General features: G+C 39.5%; 1 protein-coding gene across 2 annotated transcripts in view; it reads right to left on the bottom strand.

Annotated features, from left to right (window-relative positions):
- Nucleotides 1-16,211, bottom strand: part of TRPM8 (transient receptor potential cation channel subfamily M member 8) — a 99,186-nt gene that overhangs the window by 25,215 nt on the left and 57,760 nt on the right. The window contains exons 15-16 of one of the 2 annotated variants that reach the window (XM_026707759.2): nucleotides 12,784-12,896; nucleotides 9,961-10,177 (exon numbers count right to left, since the gene is read on the bottom strand). In XM_026707759.2, the coding sequence (XP_026563544.2) occupies nucleotides 9,961-10,177; nucleotides 12,784-12,896 (330 nt within the window). The remainder of the gene's footprint in view (nucleotides 1-9,960; nucleotides 10,178-12,783; nucleotides 12,897-16,211) is intronic. The other variant, XM_087919566.1, reaches the window with a different exon arrangement.

The raw sequence follows: 16,211 nt of genomic DNA, 5'->3' as shown, positions 1-16,211 counted from the left end.
CTTTAAATGTTAAACCATGTTATTACAAAAGCCTAATCAAAGAAGCACTTTGTTTATAGAATGTATACTTGTCCAATTAATCCTGTACAATTCTCTAATCAACTGCCATGTTAAAGTTTTCAGATTCAATAGCTCTTTTAATTTAATCTTAGTCAGATTTTTATCTTATTCCCCATATTATTTTACATCTATATAAAAATATTGCAAGACATTAACAGAAAATTTCGAGTACACCCATGTAATTTATGGTTAGATACTTTCTTCAAGATCAAAGGAAACAATGATTTGAATAGTCTGGGACTGCAATGGATTATGTAAAAACTACTAATTGAAGATTCAATGAAGACAAAAATAAAAGTTAAAACTTAGGCCATAAAAACTGCCTTTTTATAAGGTTTTTACAAACCCAAAGTGTCCCGCTGGCTTCATGTAGTGACTCCTTTGTAGGATCAGAGTTCTCTGGCTGACTAGGACATATTTATTCCCCTCCCATATTAAATCTTGCTTTAGCATTAAGCCGTCTTTATGCTTTTGAAACCACTCATCCCCCCACAGGGTTTCTTTCAGTTGCTGAGTCAATGTGTCTTCTCCTGACCAAGGAGGCTCTTTTTGGGGTTGCCACACGTGCTCTGGCGCTGCATGTTGTTTGGATAGAATTAACTATCTCTTCTCTTGGGCTTTTATATTGAGGCAGATGCAAGAGAGCATCTGCTAGGAAATCCCTTCCCCACCTCCCAGTAAATAGCACATGGTGAAATTGAACTTGCTAAAGTACTGAGCCCACCAGAGCTGCTTAGGGGACAGTTTCTTGGTTTTTAAAGTGCGTCTAGATTTTTGTGATTGGTCCAAACTTTGAAGGGGATTTTGCTGCCTTCTAAGAACTGCCTCCAGATGAGGAAAGTCTAGTGGACAGCACAAGCCTCCTTCTCCAGATTGCCCATCATCACTTGGGCTCCTTTTGTTTCTCTGCAATAAAACCACCTCCATGGCCAGTCACTAGCATCTGCCTAAATCACAAATGGCTTCTCTGGGTTTAGATGTTTCAAGATTGGCTCAGCAGCCAAAAGTCTCTTTAGTGTTTTGAAAGCTGCTTGACACTTGACCATCCAATTCAAGGCTTGACTTGGTCTAGGCTTCACCCCCTTTCCTCTATTTTAACAGGTTCATGATGGGCAGTGTTATTTGTGCAACTATAGGAATGAATTGTCTGTAGAAGTTTGCAAAACCTAAGAAACTCTGCAGTTGTCTCCTGCCTCTTGGGGCTTTCCATTCTAGGATTATTTTCACCTTCCCGAGGTCCATCTCTTCCCCCTCTCTGGAAATGCAGTGCCCTAGGTAGTCTAAGCTGGCCTTGTGGAAGTTACACTTGGACACCTTCATATATAGGTGGACTTTTAGCAGCTTTCTTAGCACAGTTCTCACTAGCTTTGCATGCTCTTCCATGATCTTGGTATAGTAAAATATCATCTAGCTACACCAGCATAGGTGCTCATGTAGGATTTCATTTATCAGCTATATAAATATGTCTGATACCTCCTGTAATCCAGATGGCATCATCTGGAATTGATGGCATCCCAAGGGGCAGTTGAACACATTCTTCCATTCATCTCCTTCCCTGATCCTCACTCAGTAGTACACTTCTCTTAAGTCCAGCTTGGTAAAGATCCTCCCGTTTGACTGGTATCCCAACATGTCTTTCATCAGGGGGAGGAAGTGCACGTCCTCCATGCAAATATCCCCCTATAATCCATGCACGTTCTCAGGGACCCATCTTTGTTTTCTTTGACAAGCATGGGAGCTGCCACCCTTGATTTGGCCAGCTGGATGAAGCCCCTGGTTAGGCTCTTGTCTATAAAGTTCCTAAGTTCTTCCATCTTCCTGGGTGTCATGGAATACATCTTTGGCTTTGGTAGGTTTTCCCCCAGCATAATCTCAATAGCAGTCCATAGGATGGTGGAGTGGCAAGCACATCTGACCCCTTCTCACTAAATACTACAGTGAGACCGCAGTACTCCTTTGGAATAAGCAGCTGTGACACTTTGCCCTCTGTCAGGATCTTAACCAGCTCTGTTTTGCTTTTCCACCTGCCGTCTCATGGCTGGTATTTGGCATTGTCCCTGGTTCCTGCTGCTTAGCTATTTTCTTTCTCATGCATCACTTCCAGTGCACTGCCAGTCTCCACTTCTTTAACCAGGCTAGCCTTAGGATCATGGTCTCAGTCATTCCAGGGCCCACAATAAAGCAGATTGTCTCTATGTGGTTCCTGAGACTTAGGCATACTGGCTCTGTCAGGTTGCTGGCATAACCCCCCCACCCCACCTCAAAAAAGGAAACCATCTAGCTATTCAAATCCCACAGGCTGCCTTAGTTTGCTAAGACTTAGTCCCAACTTCTCCATTGTTTGCAAGCTGATCAGGCACTGGGTGCAACCCAAGTGTAGTAGAGCCATGATGGTGCCCTTTGCTCCTGAATAGGGCCCCAGTATCTCTACCCTGGCAGTCATTGGGATGATGGTGCCACTTACCATCAGGTCATCTTTCCCCTTGCTGTCGCTCTCATAGAAGACTTCATCAGGCTTGTTGGGGGTCAGGATTCCCTCCCCTTTGCTGGAGTGGGGAGAGACCTCCATGACCTGTTGTGCAGCCCATGTGTTCTCCTTAGGTTTTGCCAGCAGCTTTTTTGTCTTCAGCCTGTTCAGGCTGGGCTTCAGGCCAGGATCATGACACAGATGCTGAATATGGGGCAGGGAACTAGTCTGTTTGGTGGTATTCCTTCCCACATCTGAAGCAGACTCCTGAGGCTTCTCCTTGGGGGCCTGGGAAACAATTCCTTTCTCTTGTGGGTTCTGGGGTGTCTCTTGGTAGCCCGGAAGGGGTGACCTTCATGCACAGTGTGCTGCTGGTAGTCCATCAGGTATAGCTCCACATTGGTTGCCAGTTGGTACCAAGCCTGAAGGTTGTTGGGCAGCCCTCAGGGCAAGCAGTATAGTTCTCTGTTCAGACCATTCCAGAACTGGTAGATCAGCAGTTGCCGCCAGGCTCTGTGGTAGTACACCAAGATCAAGAGCCTCCCCCTTGAAGGCAACATTTGATGGCCAGCTCAAAAATCTAGCATATTTCCTTATGCAGGTGTGGAATTATTTGAAGCAGTACAGAGAGATGCACCCTAATGAGCCCTCCTGTGTAAATGCTGTCAATTGACCCTGGAAGGGGACACTGCAGTGTGACTGGAGTCACTTCACTATGAGAATGCCTCAGAGCTGATGAACATGAACAGCCTCATGCAAGAGATATGGTACAGATTTGAGGACTCCATGGAAACCTAGCAGGCAGAGGCCAGGATCTGCTCCATCCAACAAGGGAAGTGATTGATTGAAAATACATATAAGAATTTCATAGCTTTGTGGCCCACCTGAGAGGGTGGCTTTAGCCCCTGCTGGTCTACCAGTTCTGGGATGGTCTGAACCAAGAACTGTACCATAATGGTGGGGCTGCCTGTGTGAGGGGGTGGCTGGGCTTGCTCCAGACCTGTTGGAGGAGGGGCTGCCACTGTTCCTTGCTGCCCAGTTCCCATCACTCCAGATAAGTTCAACATTGCTGGCTACAATGGAGGGGAGGATGAGGTAACTCATAGCTTGGCCGTTCCCATCCCAACTTTCATCACCACCAACCTGGAGGTGGAGCCCTGGCTCTCCAGCCTGTCAAATTTCTCTGAACTCTTCCATTGACAGGCTATGGGTCATGGTCAAGAATCTCCATTCCGTCAGCTCTTCCCACTCAGCAAGTCTCCTGGCTTTTCACTTGCTTCTTCGGTTCATCATAACTCCAGGAGGGACGAGTAGATATTATGCCTCCGCTGCCTTCCCCACACCACCAGCCGCACAGTGCCTTTTTCTTAGGGTAGAGAGCTTCTGAAGCTGCCTGTCCTCCATGAACAGGTGACTGCTCCAGCTTTTCAGGTTCCTGTTTAGGGCACAACCTGATCATTTGGCCCCAACCCCCCTTGGGCTGCTGTCAGTGCCTCCCAGAGGGGGGCTTCTCCCAATTTCATCTCACCATCCATCTTCATGTTGGTTGCCAACATCTCAGTATCACAGCTCTCCTGGAAGAGTAAGCTGCAAATAGATTGCAGAGCTGGGTTAATGTCAGCTGTCCAGCTAGTGAATCCAAAAAGAGAACTCCTGAGACATTTTCCTTGATTATCTTTTCCAAGATCTTCCCAGGTATTGATGTTAGACTGATTGGTCTGTAGTTTTCTGGGTCGGTCCCCCCCCCACTTTATTTTTTGAAGATGGGATTCACATTATTTTTTTCCAGTCTTCTGATAGTTCCCTAGTGCTCCAAGATTTTTTAAAAGATATGATACAATGGTTCTTATATAACATCTGTCAGCTCCTGACACTTCCGGCTTGTCGGCTTCGGTGACAGCAGGGATTCGCCTTCTGCGATCCCTGCTGTGCTAGTCGCTTGGTGCCTCCGATCCTGACGGATTTGAGGCTAAGGCTGCCCTGTTGGGGCAGCTGAAGAAAGGGGATCCGGACGGGGTGAGGGGGCGCAACCCCCAGCCGGCAATAACCCCTTCTTTCAAGACGGTGCAGCGGTGGTCTTTTATGTCCACCATAAAGAAGCTGGCAACTGGATAAAGAATGCGCAGGAGGAGGAAGGAGTTTTTTTTTTAAAGAAAGTTTTTTCTTGGTCGAACTGGGACCTTAAGGACATATTTAACACCTGGGAAAGTAATGACTTGGAAGCTATAATGTTCCCGATTGATGTTTTCAGCTGCGAAGAAAAGTGACGAAAAGGGGAAGTCACTCTCCCTCCCTTATGGAATTAACAAATGGACAAGGGAAACTAGCCTTTTGGTAGAAGGTAAAACCTAAACTCCTTTGTTATAAGTGGGAAGGGAGAGGCTTGGGAAAACAAATCTTTACTCTAAGATTTTGCTGGAGGAGATGCCTTGAAGATAAAGAGAATAGAAATTAATTCTAAGAAAGATTTAAAGCACAGATTGGACGTTTCTTCTTTCCCTAATTTGACTTCACTCCTAGAAGAGAAACTGTAAAAAAGAAGAAGCTTGTACTCTGCCTGGACTGTTTGATGACTGTGGGACTTTGGGACTTTTGGGTTTTAAGTTTGGAAATAATTGATTGGCTTAATAATAAGAAGAGGATACAGAAAGAGAAGAAGAAACAGTTCAAAATGGCTCTATCTCTTGATGAATTAAAAAACAATATTTAAAAATAAAGAAAGAGGGCAAAGATGTTATGGGAGAAGCCCTTTGTTTTCTAGATATGGCGCTTGTCATGTGTCAGCAAATTAAACAACAGCTGGAAGAAGCCGAGGAAGAAGCCATTTTTAATGAACTAAACGGTGTGACTAAGAAAGAAAGGAGAAAGAGAGGAGCGAAAAGGAAGGACTTAAGAAATAAAAAAATGTTTATGAAAGAGAAAAAGAAGATGCAAAAACAACAGAATGCTAGAAAGCAAAAGGAAAGAGGAATGCAACAGAAAGGGAAATCAAAAGGCAGAGGTTTGGAGAGGAGGGGGTAAAAAGTTTAGGCGGGCTAAGAAGGAAAGGGAAAAGGGGGAAAAAGTTACAAAGACATAAGACAAGATGGAGAAAAGGAAATTTTTTTAGGGATAATGGGTAATATATGGGATTTTTTTTTAAAAAAAGGAGGATTCTGCAAAGTACACATGAGTATTGTAATAGTGGTATTTGTATTATAAGTAGATAATCAGAACTTTTAAGATCTAATAAAAGACTAAAATATCAAGACATAACTTTAAAAGGTTTAATAATGAATGATAATAAGTTTTAATAAAATACTAAAGGGAATGTTTAAAATATTAGTTTGAATATAGAGTTTAATGGATTAATGTGTTGATTGTTATGGATTTATTATTGTAGTATTGGTTTCTGAAATAGTAGAATGTACTAAGCAGAATCTGATTGGGATTTAGGTGTTATTTTAAATTTTAATTTAGGGGAATGATAGAAAGGCATCATACTCTGATTAGTGATTCCAGGGGAAACTATTCTTTCTTATATTGGAAATGAGACAGATGTAAATGGAGAAATGGACAAAAGATATAAAAATATTTTTCTTTAAAGCAAGATTAAATATATAAAACAGAATTAAGATGAGGCAAAAGTGGAGAGGAGTTACATAATAGATATAGAATGGTAAATAAGATGGGTAATGGTATATAAGAAGAGCATGAATTCAATTGAAGTCCATACAAAAAGAGGTAACCTGGGGCCAAGTTACTTTCTAGAAGAAAGTTTTATGTTTTTATGTCTATGTCTTATGTGTGTGTGTTTAATTAAGAATTAAATAATAAAATCTCGGAGGAAGACTAGATGAGAATAATTATAAACAAGCCAGAGGAAAATATAAATTTGATGACTGAATAGCAGATAAAACAGAAAGGAAATATGATTGAGTAATGATTAAAGAGAAACAATGTGGAATTTGGTAAAGGGAATTTACATGTTTATATGGAAATGGGATAAATTATAAGTACGTGATATAAAGCAATATGTTACCTGCTTTGTAAAGATCTACAATGGAAAGAGGTTTTATGTTTTTAATGTTTAATGATGTTTTGTTTTGTTTGTTTGTTTGTAAAATCAATAAAACTTGTTTAAAAAAAAACATCTGTCAGCTCCTTTAGAGCTCTGGAATGTAATCCATCAGGTCCCACTGATTTATATTCATCAAGGTCAGACAGGTGTTCCCTTACCATTTTCTTGCTTATTTTAATTTTTATTTCTAATCTGTCTTTTATAATTATGTTTTTAGTAGGTTGGGCTATAGTTTCTTTTTGCGTGAAGACTGATGGAAAAAATGCATGGAAAAGCAGCTGTGATTTCTCTTGCTGCCTGTAACTTCCTTGCCATCTTCTCTCTTTAGTGGACCATTTCCTTGACTTTTTTCTTGTTTTTTATATGTTGAAAGAAACTTTTCTTTTACTATCTTTGACTTTGTTGAAAGTGTTTGTTCATTCTGAGCCTTTGCTTTCCTGACTTCATCTTTGCAGATTCGGGCTATCTTCTGATATTCTGCCTTAGTTATGTGTCCCTCTTTTATTTTATTTTTAACTTATTCTTTTTGTCTCTGCTGGTCCCTTCTTTGATTTTTTTTTTCTTTTTCAGCAATATTGAGCTGCACCAGAATTTTCTGATCAAAATTTTCAGTGTTTCTCACAATTCTATTTTTGTTTTCCCTTTTAGGACTTTTATCCATGATATTTTGCTTAGTTTCTCTCTGAGTTAGTTAAAATAATTTCTTTTAAAGTTTAAGATACTGATTAGATTACATTCTATTGCTTGTGTTTGCGATATATTGAATTCCAGTATGACATGGTCACTCTTACCTAAGGTTCCGGCAACTTCAATTTGTTAGTTGGAAAAAATTCTACCATAAACTGATGGGGAAAAATGGAATTTTGTTTACTATACATATTGATGGCAGCAAGAATCATATGCTCAAAAAAGGAATGAAACTCCCACAATGGAAGAATGGACTGGAAAGATAATGGAATTGGCAGACGTAGCAAAGTTAACTGCATTAATTGGGGTAAAGAATGTAAATAGTTTTTTGTTTCTATTTGGAAACTCCTTCTGGACTTTCTGCTCAAAAAGGGAAAAATGAAACTATGATTTTGAGTTTTTAAAATTAAGTCATGGTTGTAAAAATGGCTAGATTTACAATTTTAGATGGGTAAATGTTGATATTATAACTACATCATGTATCTTACTGCACCGAAAGAAGTTTGAAGTCATTGCTTTTGGTTTCCTTTTTCCTCCTCACTTTAGCAACTCTTCCCTTTTCCTTCCCCCCTTTTTTTCTTTTTTCTTTATTTCTAAACGAAAAATGCTACCAAATCTGATTTTAGCCAACTCAACTTCATCTTATAGTGCCTACAGTAACAAGCACCTCTTTATTCCTCATTAAAATCACACATCTTCATAGTGCCATTTACTTTAATTGCATCTACAGTGGCTTTTCAATATTTTTCAGAAATCTCAACTGATCTAGAATGTAGCAATGGTGAACAGTACAGGAGAACTATATCATATCTGTCTCTGATACAATGCAAAATGCTGGTGATAAGGCTAGAATTTTTCAAGACTAGCTCTATGTAATAGGGCAAACCCATTTCTGTCATTTAACACCCACTACTATAGAAGCTTGTATTAGTTGATTAATTTAGTTCCAAGAACAATTCTTTGGTTGCTAACTTATAAAGTTCAATATGATTGGAACTAGGCAGGACCAAGTAAAATCAGCTTGATTAGAATATATAGGTTGTGTTCATTAGGAGTCTTCTCATATTGGTAAATCTGATGGGAGGGATGCAAAGGTAGGCACTTGGGGGAATGCTCCCCTTATAGAGGACATATATACCAAGGGGCAAAAATAACCACTTCCTTAATGGCATTCTGAAGGCTTATAAAAACATGGTTATTCCAAAAGGATTTAAGAAATCATACTTACCAGCATGATCTTCATCTTATGCAAGCTGTAACTACAGTATGTTTAAGAATTTTTCCCTAGTTTTATTAGTTTAATACTAGCTAGAATTGTGAGTTCTCAGTTACAAACAAAGCATAAAAAACCTGGGTAAGTTTATGAACTAGGAAACTATGGAAAATATGGCAAATCACAGTCTCACTAAAGATATCAATTAAACTACATATGGAGTCTATGACTTAATGATCTATACAGCATTTCAAAGAAGCGACCTTTATTATGTGTCTGGTCAAACAATTGGCAACTCCAAATCTTGACCAACAAATGCTCTGTCCTACACATTGGTAAAAAAAATCAGTACATCAAATACAAATTAGGCGGATGTGATCTCGTTGATGATCCTTACTCTGTCAAGAATCTTGGAGTTCTCATATCAAATGACTAAGCGCCAGAGCTCACTGTAATAGCATTGCCAAAAAGGCATTAAGAGTTATAAATCTAATCTTATGAAGCTTCTCTTCTGGAAATATCGAATTGCTAACTAGAGCATACAAAACTTTTGCTAGACCAATACTCGAATACAGCTCATCAGTCTGGAATCTGCATTGTATATCGGACATTAATACAATTGAGCAAGTCCAGAAGTATTTCACTAGAAGAGTACTACAGTCCTCTGTTCGCAACAGAATACTCTATATCACCAGGCTTGAGATTTTGGGCTTGGACAACCTTTAACTACACTACCTACGGTTAGACTTAGGTGTAACACACAAAATTATCTGCTACAATGTTCTACCATTCAATGACTACTTCAGCTTCAACCACAACAATACAAGAGCACACAACAGATACTAACTCAATGTAAACTGCTTCAAACCCAATTGCAGAAGGTACGGCTTCAGCAACAGAGTGGTCAATGCCTGGAATGCACTACCTGACTCTGTTGTTACATCCTCTAACCCCCACTCCTTTAACCTCAAGCTATCCACTATTGACCTCACCCCATTCCTAAGAGGCCTGTAAGGGGTGTGCATAAGTGCACCATCGTGCCTACCATCCCTGTCTTGATAATACAGATAATACAGATAATCAGAGTTGGAAGGGACCTTGTAGGTCATCTAGTCCAACCCCCCCGCCCAAGCGTGAGACCCTGTACCATTTCTGACAAATGGCAGTCATATCTCTTCTTGAAAGTCTCAACTGATGGCGCTCCCACAACTTCAAAGGGCAAGCTGTTCCATTGGTTGATTGTTCTCACTATTGTCCTATTGTCCCCATTTATTCGTACCTATTTCCTGTATTCTTACTCATGTTTATACTTATGCCTTTTATCTTGTAAGCGATTGACAAATCAAATAAATAAATAACATAAAATAAGATGCAAAGGGGAGAAAGCCATTAGATGTGAATGTCAAATAGTATTTTTGAACTTGAAAAATCATCCTGCAAATAAAACATGTTTGATTTCTAAGCACTCCCTACTTGTCTCACTTCATCACAAAGCAGGATGAAAACCAGCACGTAGACAATCAGTTCCAGCATGGTAGGCTCTTTTTGGAAATCCATCAGCAGGACATAGGCAAATAGAAGGAGAAAGGCAATGTAGAATATGACGGTCCAAGCGAAGACCACAAATGGTGAAGTGAAGAACCACGCATAGTAAAAGACCAGCTTTTTGCTCCTTTCTATTGGCTTTTTCCTGAATAAAGGAAGCAAATATTGTACAATAAATTAACTATTCCTAAAAGAATTAAATTGGAAAGACTGGCTTGAAAAACAAATTTAAACATTAAACATAACCACTTACATCTGCATATGTTATCAAATTATTCTGAATTGATTTTTCAACCAGAACGTCAATTGCTCAAACAGATACGTGATACAGCTTAGTTTCAAACTACTTGATGATTTAGGCAATGGTTTATACAGCTAGAGTCCTCTAGAGGGGAATTCTCTACACCGAATTTATATCAATATTAATTATTATGAAAATCAGTGGGGATGGGGAATGGAGAGACTCAGGTTCTAGTCTTCTCTCAACAACAGAAGCTCACTGGATGACTTAAAAATCACAGAATCATAGTGTCTATGAGAACAGCGAAAATAATAAACCAGTGGAATGACTCGCCTTTAGAGGTTTTGAAGGCTTTTAAAAAGAGACTGGAAGCCATTTATCTGAAATGGTATAGGGTCTCCTGCTTGAACAGGGGATTAGACTAGAACAGTGGTCCCCAACAGTGGCCTGGCTCGGGGGGGGGCGCATGAATGGCAGGCACACATGCGCAAAGAGCTCCATTTGTGTGAGTAGTGTGCATGTGCATGCCCTCTAATCACACAAATGGAGCAGGAGCAGAGGGTGCTTGCACTCGCACCTGAAACTCCACTTGTACTCATGCACAAAACTCCATTCGCATGAGCAGAAGACACTAGTGCTCACACGCAAAGCTTTACTCCTGTGAGCAAAGGACAGTTGTGTGCAAAATTCCATTCACGCAAATGGAGCTTCACACATGAGTTCAAGTACCCTCCATTCCAGTGGTGGGATTCAATTTTTTTTACTACCAGTTCTGTGGGCGTGGCTTGGTGGGCGTGGCAGGGGAAGGATACTGTAAAGCCTCCAGTCGGAGGTGGTATTTGCTGGTTCTCTGAACTACTCAAAATTTCCACTACCGGTTCTCTAGAACTGGTCAGAACCTGCTGAATACCACCTCTGCTCCGTTCACACAGGTGGAGCTTCACACACAAGTGCAACCATCCTCTGCTTATGAAAGTGGAGCTTCGTGCGCAAGTGCAAGCATCTTTGACTCGTATAAGTGGAGCTTTGTGCACGACACAAGCATCCTCCACTCAAGCGCCCTCCACCCACATGAGGGAGTGTTGCTTGCATGCTTGCCCATTTCTCTTGCAGCCTGGTTTCGAACAGGCCACAAGCCAGTAGTGAGCTGCGGCCTGGGGGCTGGGGACACAAGGACTAGAAGGCTCCCAAGGACCCTTCCAACTCTGTTATTCTGTTATTAATTATACACCTGGAAGGGACCTTGGAGATCTTCTAGTCCAACCCCCTGCTCAAGGCAGGAGTCCTTATACCATCCTGAACAAATGGTTGTCAAATATTTTCTTAAAATCCTCCAGCAATGGTGAATCCACAACTCTGGGAGGCAAGCTGTTCCATTGTTTAATCATTCTTACTTTAGGCCAGTCATTCTGTTTTACCAAACAATCTACTTTACAAGATTGTCTATTTTAGGGGACCAATAGGAATCTTTGAGTTCCTGACTGAAAGGCAGATATTCATAGAATATAGAATAATAGAGTTGGAAGGGACCTCAGAGGTCTTTTAGTCCAACTTCTTATACTATTTCAGACAAATGGTTGTCCAGTTTCTTTTTGAAAGCCTTCGGTGATAGAGTACCCACCACTTGTGAAGGTAAGCTTTTCCATTGGTTGATTGCTCTCATCGTTAAGTAATTGCTCTCACTGTTAAGTAGTTTCTTGTTAATTCTAAGTTGCTTTTCTCCTTGGTTACTTTCCAACCATTGCTTCTTGTCTTGCCTTTTGATGCTTTGGAAAATAGTTTGACTCCCCTTGTCTTTGTAGGAGCCCATCAATATTGGTACAGTGCTATCATGTCACCCCTAGACTTTATTTTCATTAGACTAGACATAGCTAATTCCTGTAATTAGTCTTTGTATATTTTAGTCTCCAGACCCCTAATAATTTTTGTTTCTCTTCTTTTTTATATTGTGGTGACCTGAACTGGATTCCAGCTGTGATCTTACTAAGCGGTACTAGAAATTCACATGATTTTGATTCTATCCCTCTCTTAATGCAGCCTGGATTACATTGGCTTTTGGGGCAGCTGCCGCAAACTGTTGGCTCATATTTAAGCAATTGTCCACTAGGACTCCAAGCTCCCTCTCACAGTTACTGACATTAAGTTTCACCTATTCTATACCTATACAATTGATTTTTCTTGCCTAGGTGTAAAACCCTTCTTTTATCTATACTGAATTTCATTCTGTTAGATAAGGCCCAGTGTTCAAATCTGCCAAGATCTTTTTGGATCTTGAGCTTATCTTCTGGGATGATAGCTATTCCTGCTAGGTTAGTGCAATCTGCAAATTTGATGAGTTTCCCTTCAATTCCCTCATCTAGATCCTTTATGAAGCATCTGAATTTTGATCACATGATCATGGGAATGCTGCAAAGGTTGTAAGTGTGAAAAATGGTAATAAGTCAGATTGTTCAATGCTACATTCACTCACATATGTACATGCACTTCATAATAAAAGGCATTTTTTTTACCTGAAGGAAATGAAGCCACATCCTATTAAAGGGAAAAGGAAAAGGCACAGAATGATCTTCCAATTTTTGGTGTCTCTGGAAATTTCCCCATACCATTGTTTGGAAAGAAAATTCTGAAAGATAGAATTATGAAATAATTGGGGCTTAATATGTCTGGCCAAGTCAAATGCCCGAATTCTGCAATAGTAGTACAGTGGTATGTATATAATGCTCTGAATAGTTTCTGTAGAATTCTACTATTGAAATTAAGCAGATTTAACAGCCAAATATATCGCTTGTGTGTGCACATTTTGAATGATAAATTGCAAGAATAGTTAAGGGGAAAGATTGATCTTATATTGGGAACTTTTGCCCTGGCATAAACAAGAGACATGAACTCTGAACAGGATCAAGGAGCAGTAAGACAAATCTTCATCCACCAATGCCACATGGAGAAATACAGTGATTACAACTTAAGTTTTTAAACATCAGTTTAAAAATATACATTTTAACTAATGTAGCTTATATACTGTACAATTTAAATTATATACAATTAGACCTACATAGATTTGCACATAAAATTATTCTTAACATTTTTCTCATTTAGAAAATGCATATATATGCAATGGAAAGCATCGTGTTAGAAGCAATACTTTTTTCAAGGCAATTTCAGGGGAGAATTTCTAGAGACTCATTGATTCAAATGAACTGGAGTTTGTTGAGGGAAATCAAAAGGAAAGGTTTTTTTTTTCTCTTTGTCTGAGCAACATGGAAAATAAAACTATTCTCATTATTTTGAGAGGATGTGCCATTATTTATCTCCAAGGATAACAAGAACTACATGCACTACAAGTTTTTTAAAAATGTATTTAAATTTTAAAATGAACATAATATAAATATTTCTGTCTTTTTCATGTGTGTTCTGACCCTTTCAGGTTCTTTGCAATTGTAGCAGGAAGGGAGGGGATCATTCTTGGACTTTTGATATTTTTAAATGATTTGTAGAAGAATTCATATCAAATAAACAATTGATAAGAGCTGAAAATGTTGAGTTAGGTCCTTAGGAAATGAGCAACACTTAACACGCCATTTTCAGCCAAGATAAGACACACTCCCACACACACATATTGCAAATGAAAGCAGTCTGCCTTCCTGGAAGAGAAGATTAAGAGACTAGAGATGAAGCAATTAAGAAATTTCTATCTAGGTATCAGGAAAGCTGAGGAACTCTTGAATTAGCTATTGGAAACGCTTGCAGAAGACAACAATTTCAAGAAGCCTTTGAGAAAAGAAGAAAACCTGAAGAGGGGATAGACACACAAAGGAACGTAATAAAAGGAATCTGTTTAACAAGAGTTCTTTTTCCTTAAAGCTTCAAAATAGATTTCTGAGTCTGAATTTCAAAATAATTTCCTCATTGATGATGTTTCTAGACTTCTGAACAAAGAGCAGCTGCAGCTATAACAGCACTCCCCAACTTTCCCGCCTCCACTGACTGGCAATTGCAGCAGGAAGGGAGGAGATAGTTTCGTGCATACAACCTAATCCCACGCATGAGCTTTGCATGTTTTCCTACCCACCTCTTGCATGACCTGGTTTCCAACAGACCACAGACCAGTAGCAGACTGGGGATTGGGGAGACCTAAACTGTAGGACTTGAAGAAGACATTTCTGATTCTCTCCTAAGAGATAGATGGTAATGAATCAAGAACTAGAATTTTTAGGAATTCAGATCTGACAAAAACATAAAAAACTTATGAGTTAAATTAGCTGTACAAGAACATATACTGAAGTTATTTGCATTTGAAATCATACTAATAATTGCTCAGTTTAGAATCTCTTCAACTGTGTTGATAGAACATATACAACAGTTTGGTTTTGTGTCAGACTGTCAAATCAATAAAGAAAAAACTCAGATGCTGATGTGGAAGTTAAGGATGAAAAGCCATTTTCACCCAGATTCTCTCAGAGAGTGAGATGGTTGGTCTCTAATTTGATAAATACATAAATAAATAAATCTGTATTCTCACTAGCAAGGTTTAAAATCATTGCTAAAAAGGGCAAATATTTAGCAATAGCAGTAGCACTTAGACTTATATTTGGGAATGTTTAAAATAAAAGCAACAAAGGTATATTCCTGAATAATTATTTATAAACTTGGAGATCTATAACAGATGTTTCTAAATGGAAGAAACTAAATTTGTCTTGGTTAGGAAGAATTATGACCGCCTCAACTAGTCCCTGCAGTTTTCTTGACAAGGTTTTCAAAAATGGTTTGCCATTGCCTCCTTCATAGATCTGAAAGAAAGTGCCTGACCCACAGTCACCTAGCTGACTTCATAAATAAGATGGAACCAGGGCTCACAGTCTCCTGGTGTCTAGCCTGATGCCTTAACCACTACACTAAACTGCCTAAGGCACCAGGATAGAAACCAGGAGACAGTGAGTTTTAGTCCTACCTTAGGCACATCGCCAGCTGGATGACCTTAAGACAGTCTTTCAGCCCTAGGAAGCAGGCAGTGGCAAACCAGTTCCAAAATCTTGCCAAGGAAGCTGCAGGGACTAGTTCAGGCAGTTGCCAGTAGTCAAGATTTGAAAGCATTGAAAAAAGAAACAAAAAAAGAAGAAGAATTACAATAGTAAATAGGTATATTTTACCAAGACTAAATGTTGCATTTTAAATCACTGAGTATGATGTTAACAAAGATGAGCTTGTCAGCTGGAAAGTGAACAGTCCAGATTCAAAATCCTGAGCTCCTGTTTCTTACCCCCAGCTTACTGCAGGGGGCCTAGCAGTTCGAAAGCATGCAAATGCAAGTAGATAAATAGGTATCACTTCAGTGGGAAGGTAACAGCATTCCATGCACCTCAGAGTATAATAATTCTGGCCACATGACTACTGAAATATCTTTGGACAACACTGCCTCCCTCAGCTAAGAAACAGAGCTGAGTACCGGCCCCAGAGTTGGACATGACTATACAGGGGAAACCTTTACCTTTACACTATTCAGTTTTTTTTTCTTGATAATGAAGTTATTTTATTATTTATTTGTTTGATTGTTAATCCCACTCTTACTACTTTATAAATAACTCAAGGTGGCAAACAAACATATAATTCTTTCCTCCTCCTGTTTTCCTCACAACAACCTTGTGAAGTGGGTTGAGCTGAGAGAGGGTGACTGGCCCAAAGTCACACAGCAACTTTTCATGCTTAAAGTGGGACTAGAAATCACAATCTCCTAGTCTAGTTCCTTAACAAGTTGACCAAACCAGATCCATCTCTCTGTCTCTCTCTGTCTCTTAAATTATTGACCCAGATAAGTAACAAATTATATAAAATCTAATAAAAGGCCCAGGATTAAATTCAGTATTTATAGGGTTCAGAAGAACAAGGCAGTCTAGCAGCTTTGAACTTCGGTTTCAGCTCTTTAAAATGAATTTCAGAATGA

The sequence above is a fragment of the Pseudonaja textilis genome, chromosome 1, assembly GCF_049901715.1.
Source record: "Pseudonaja textilis isolate UNSWEBS1 chromosome 1, rPseTex1.2, whole genome shotgun sequence".
Lineage (NCBI taxonomy): Eukaryota > Metazoa > Chordata > Lepidosauria > Squamata > Elapidae > Pseudonaja > Pseudonaja textilis.
This window is presented reverse-complemented; position numbering and strand designations above follow the sequence as displayed.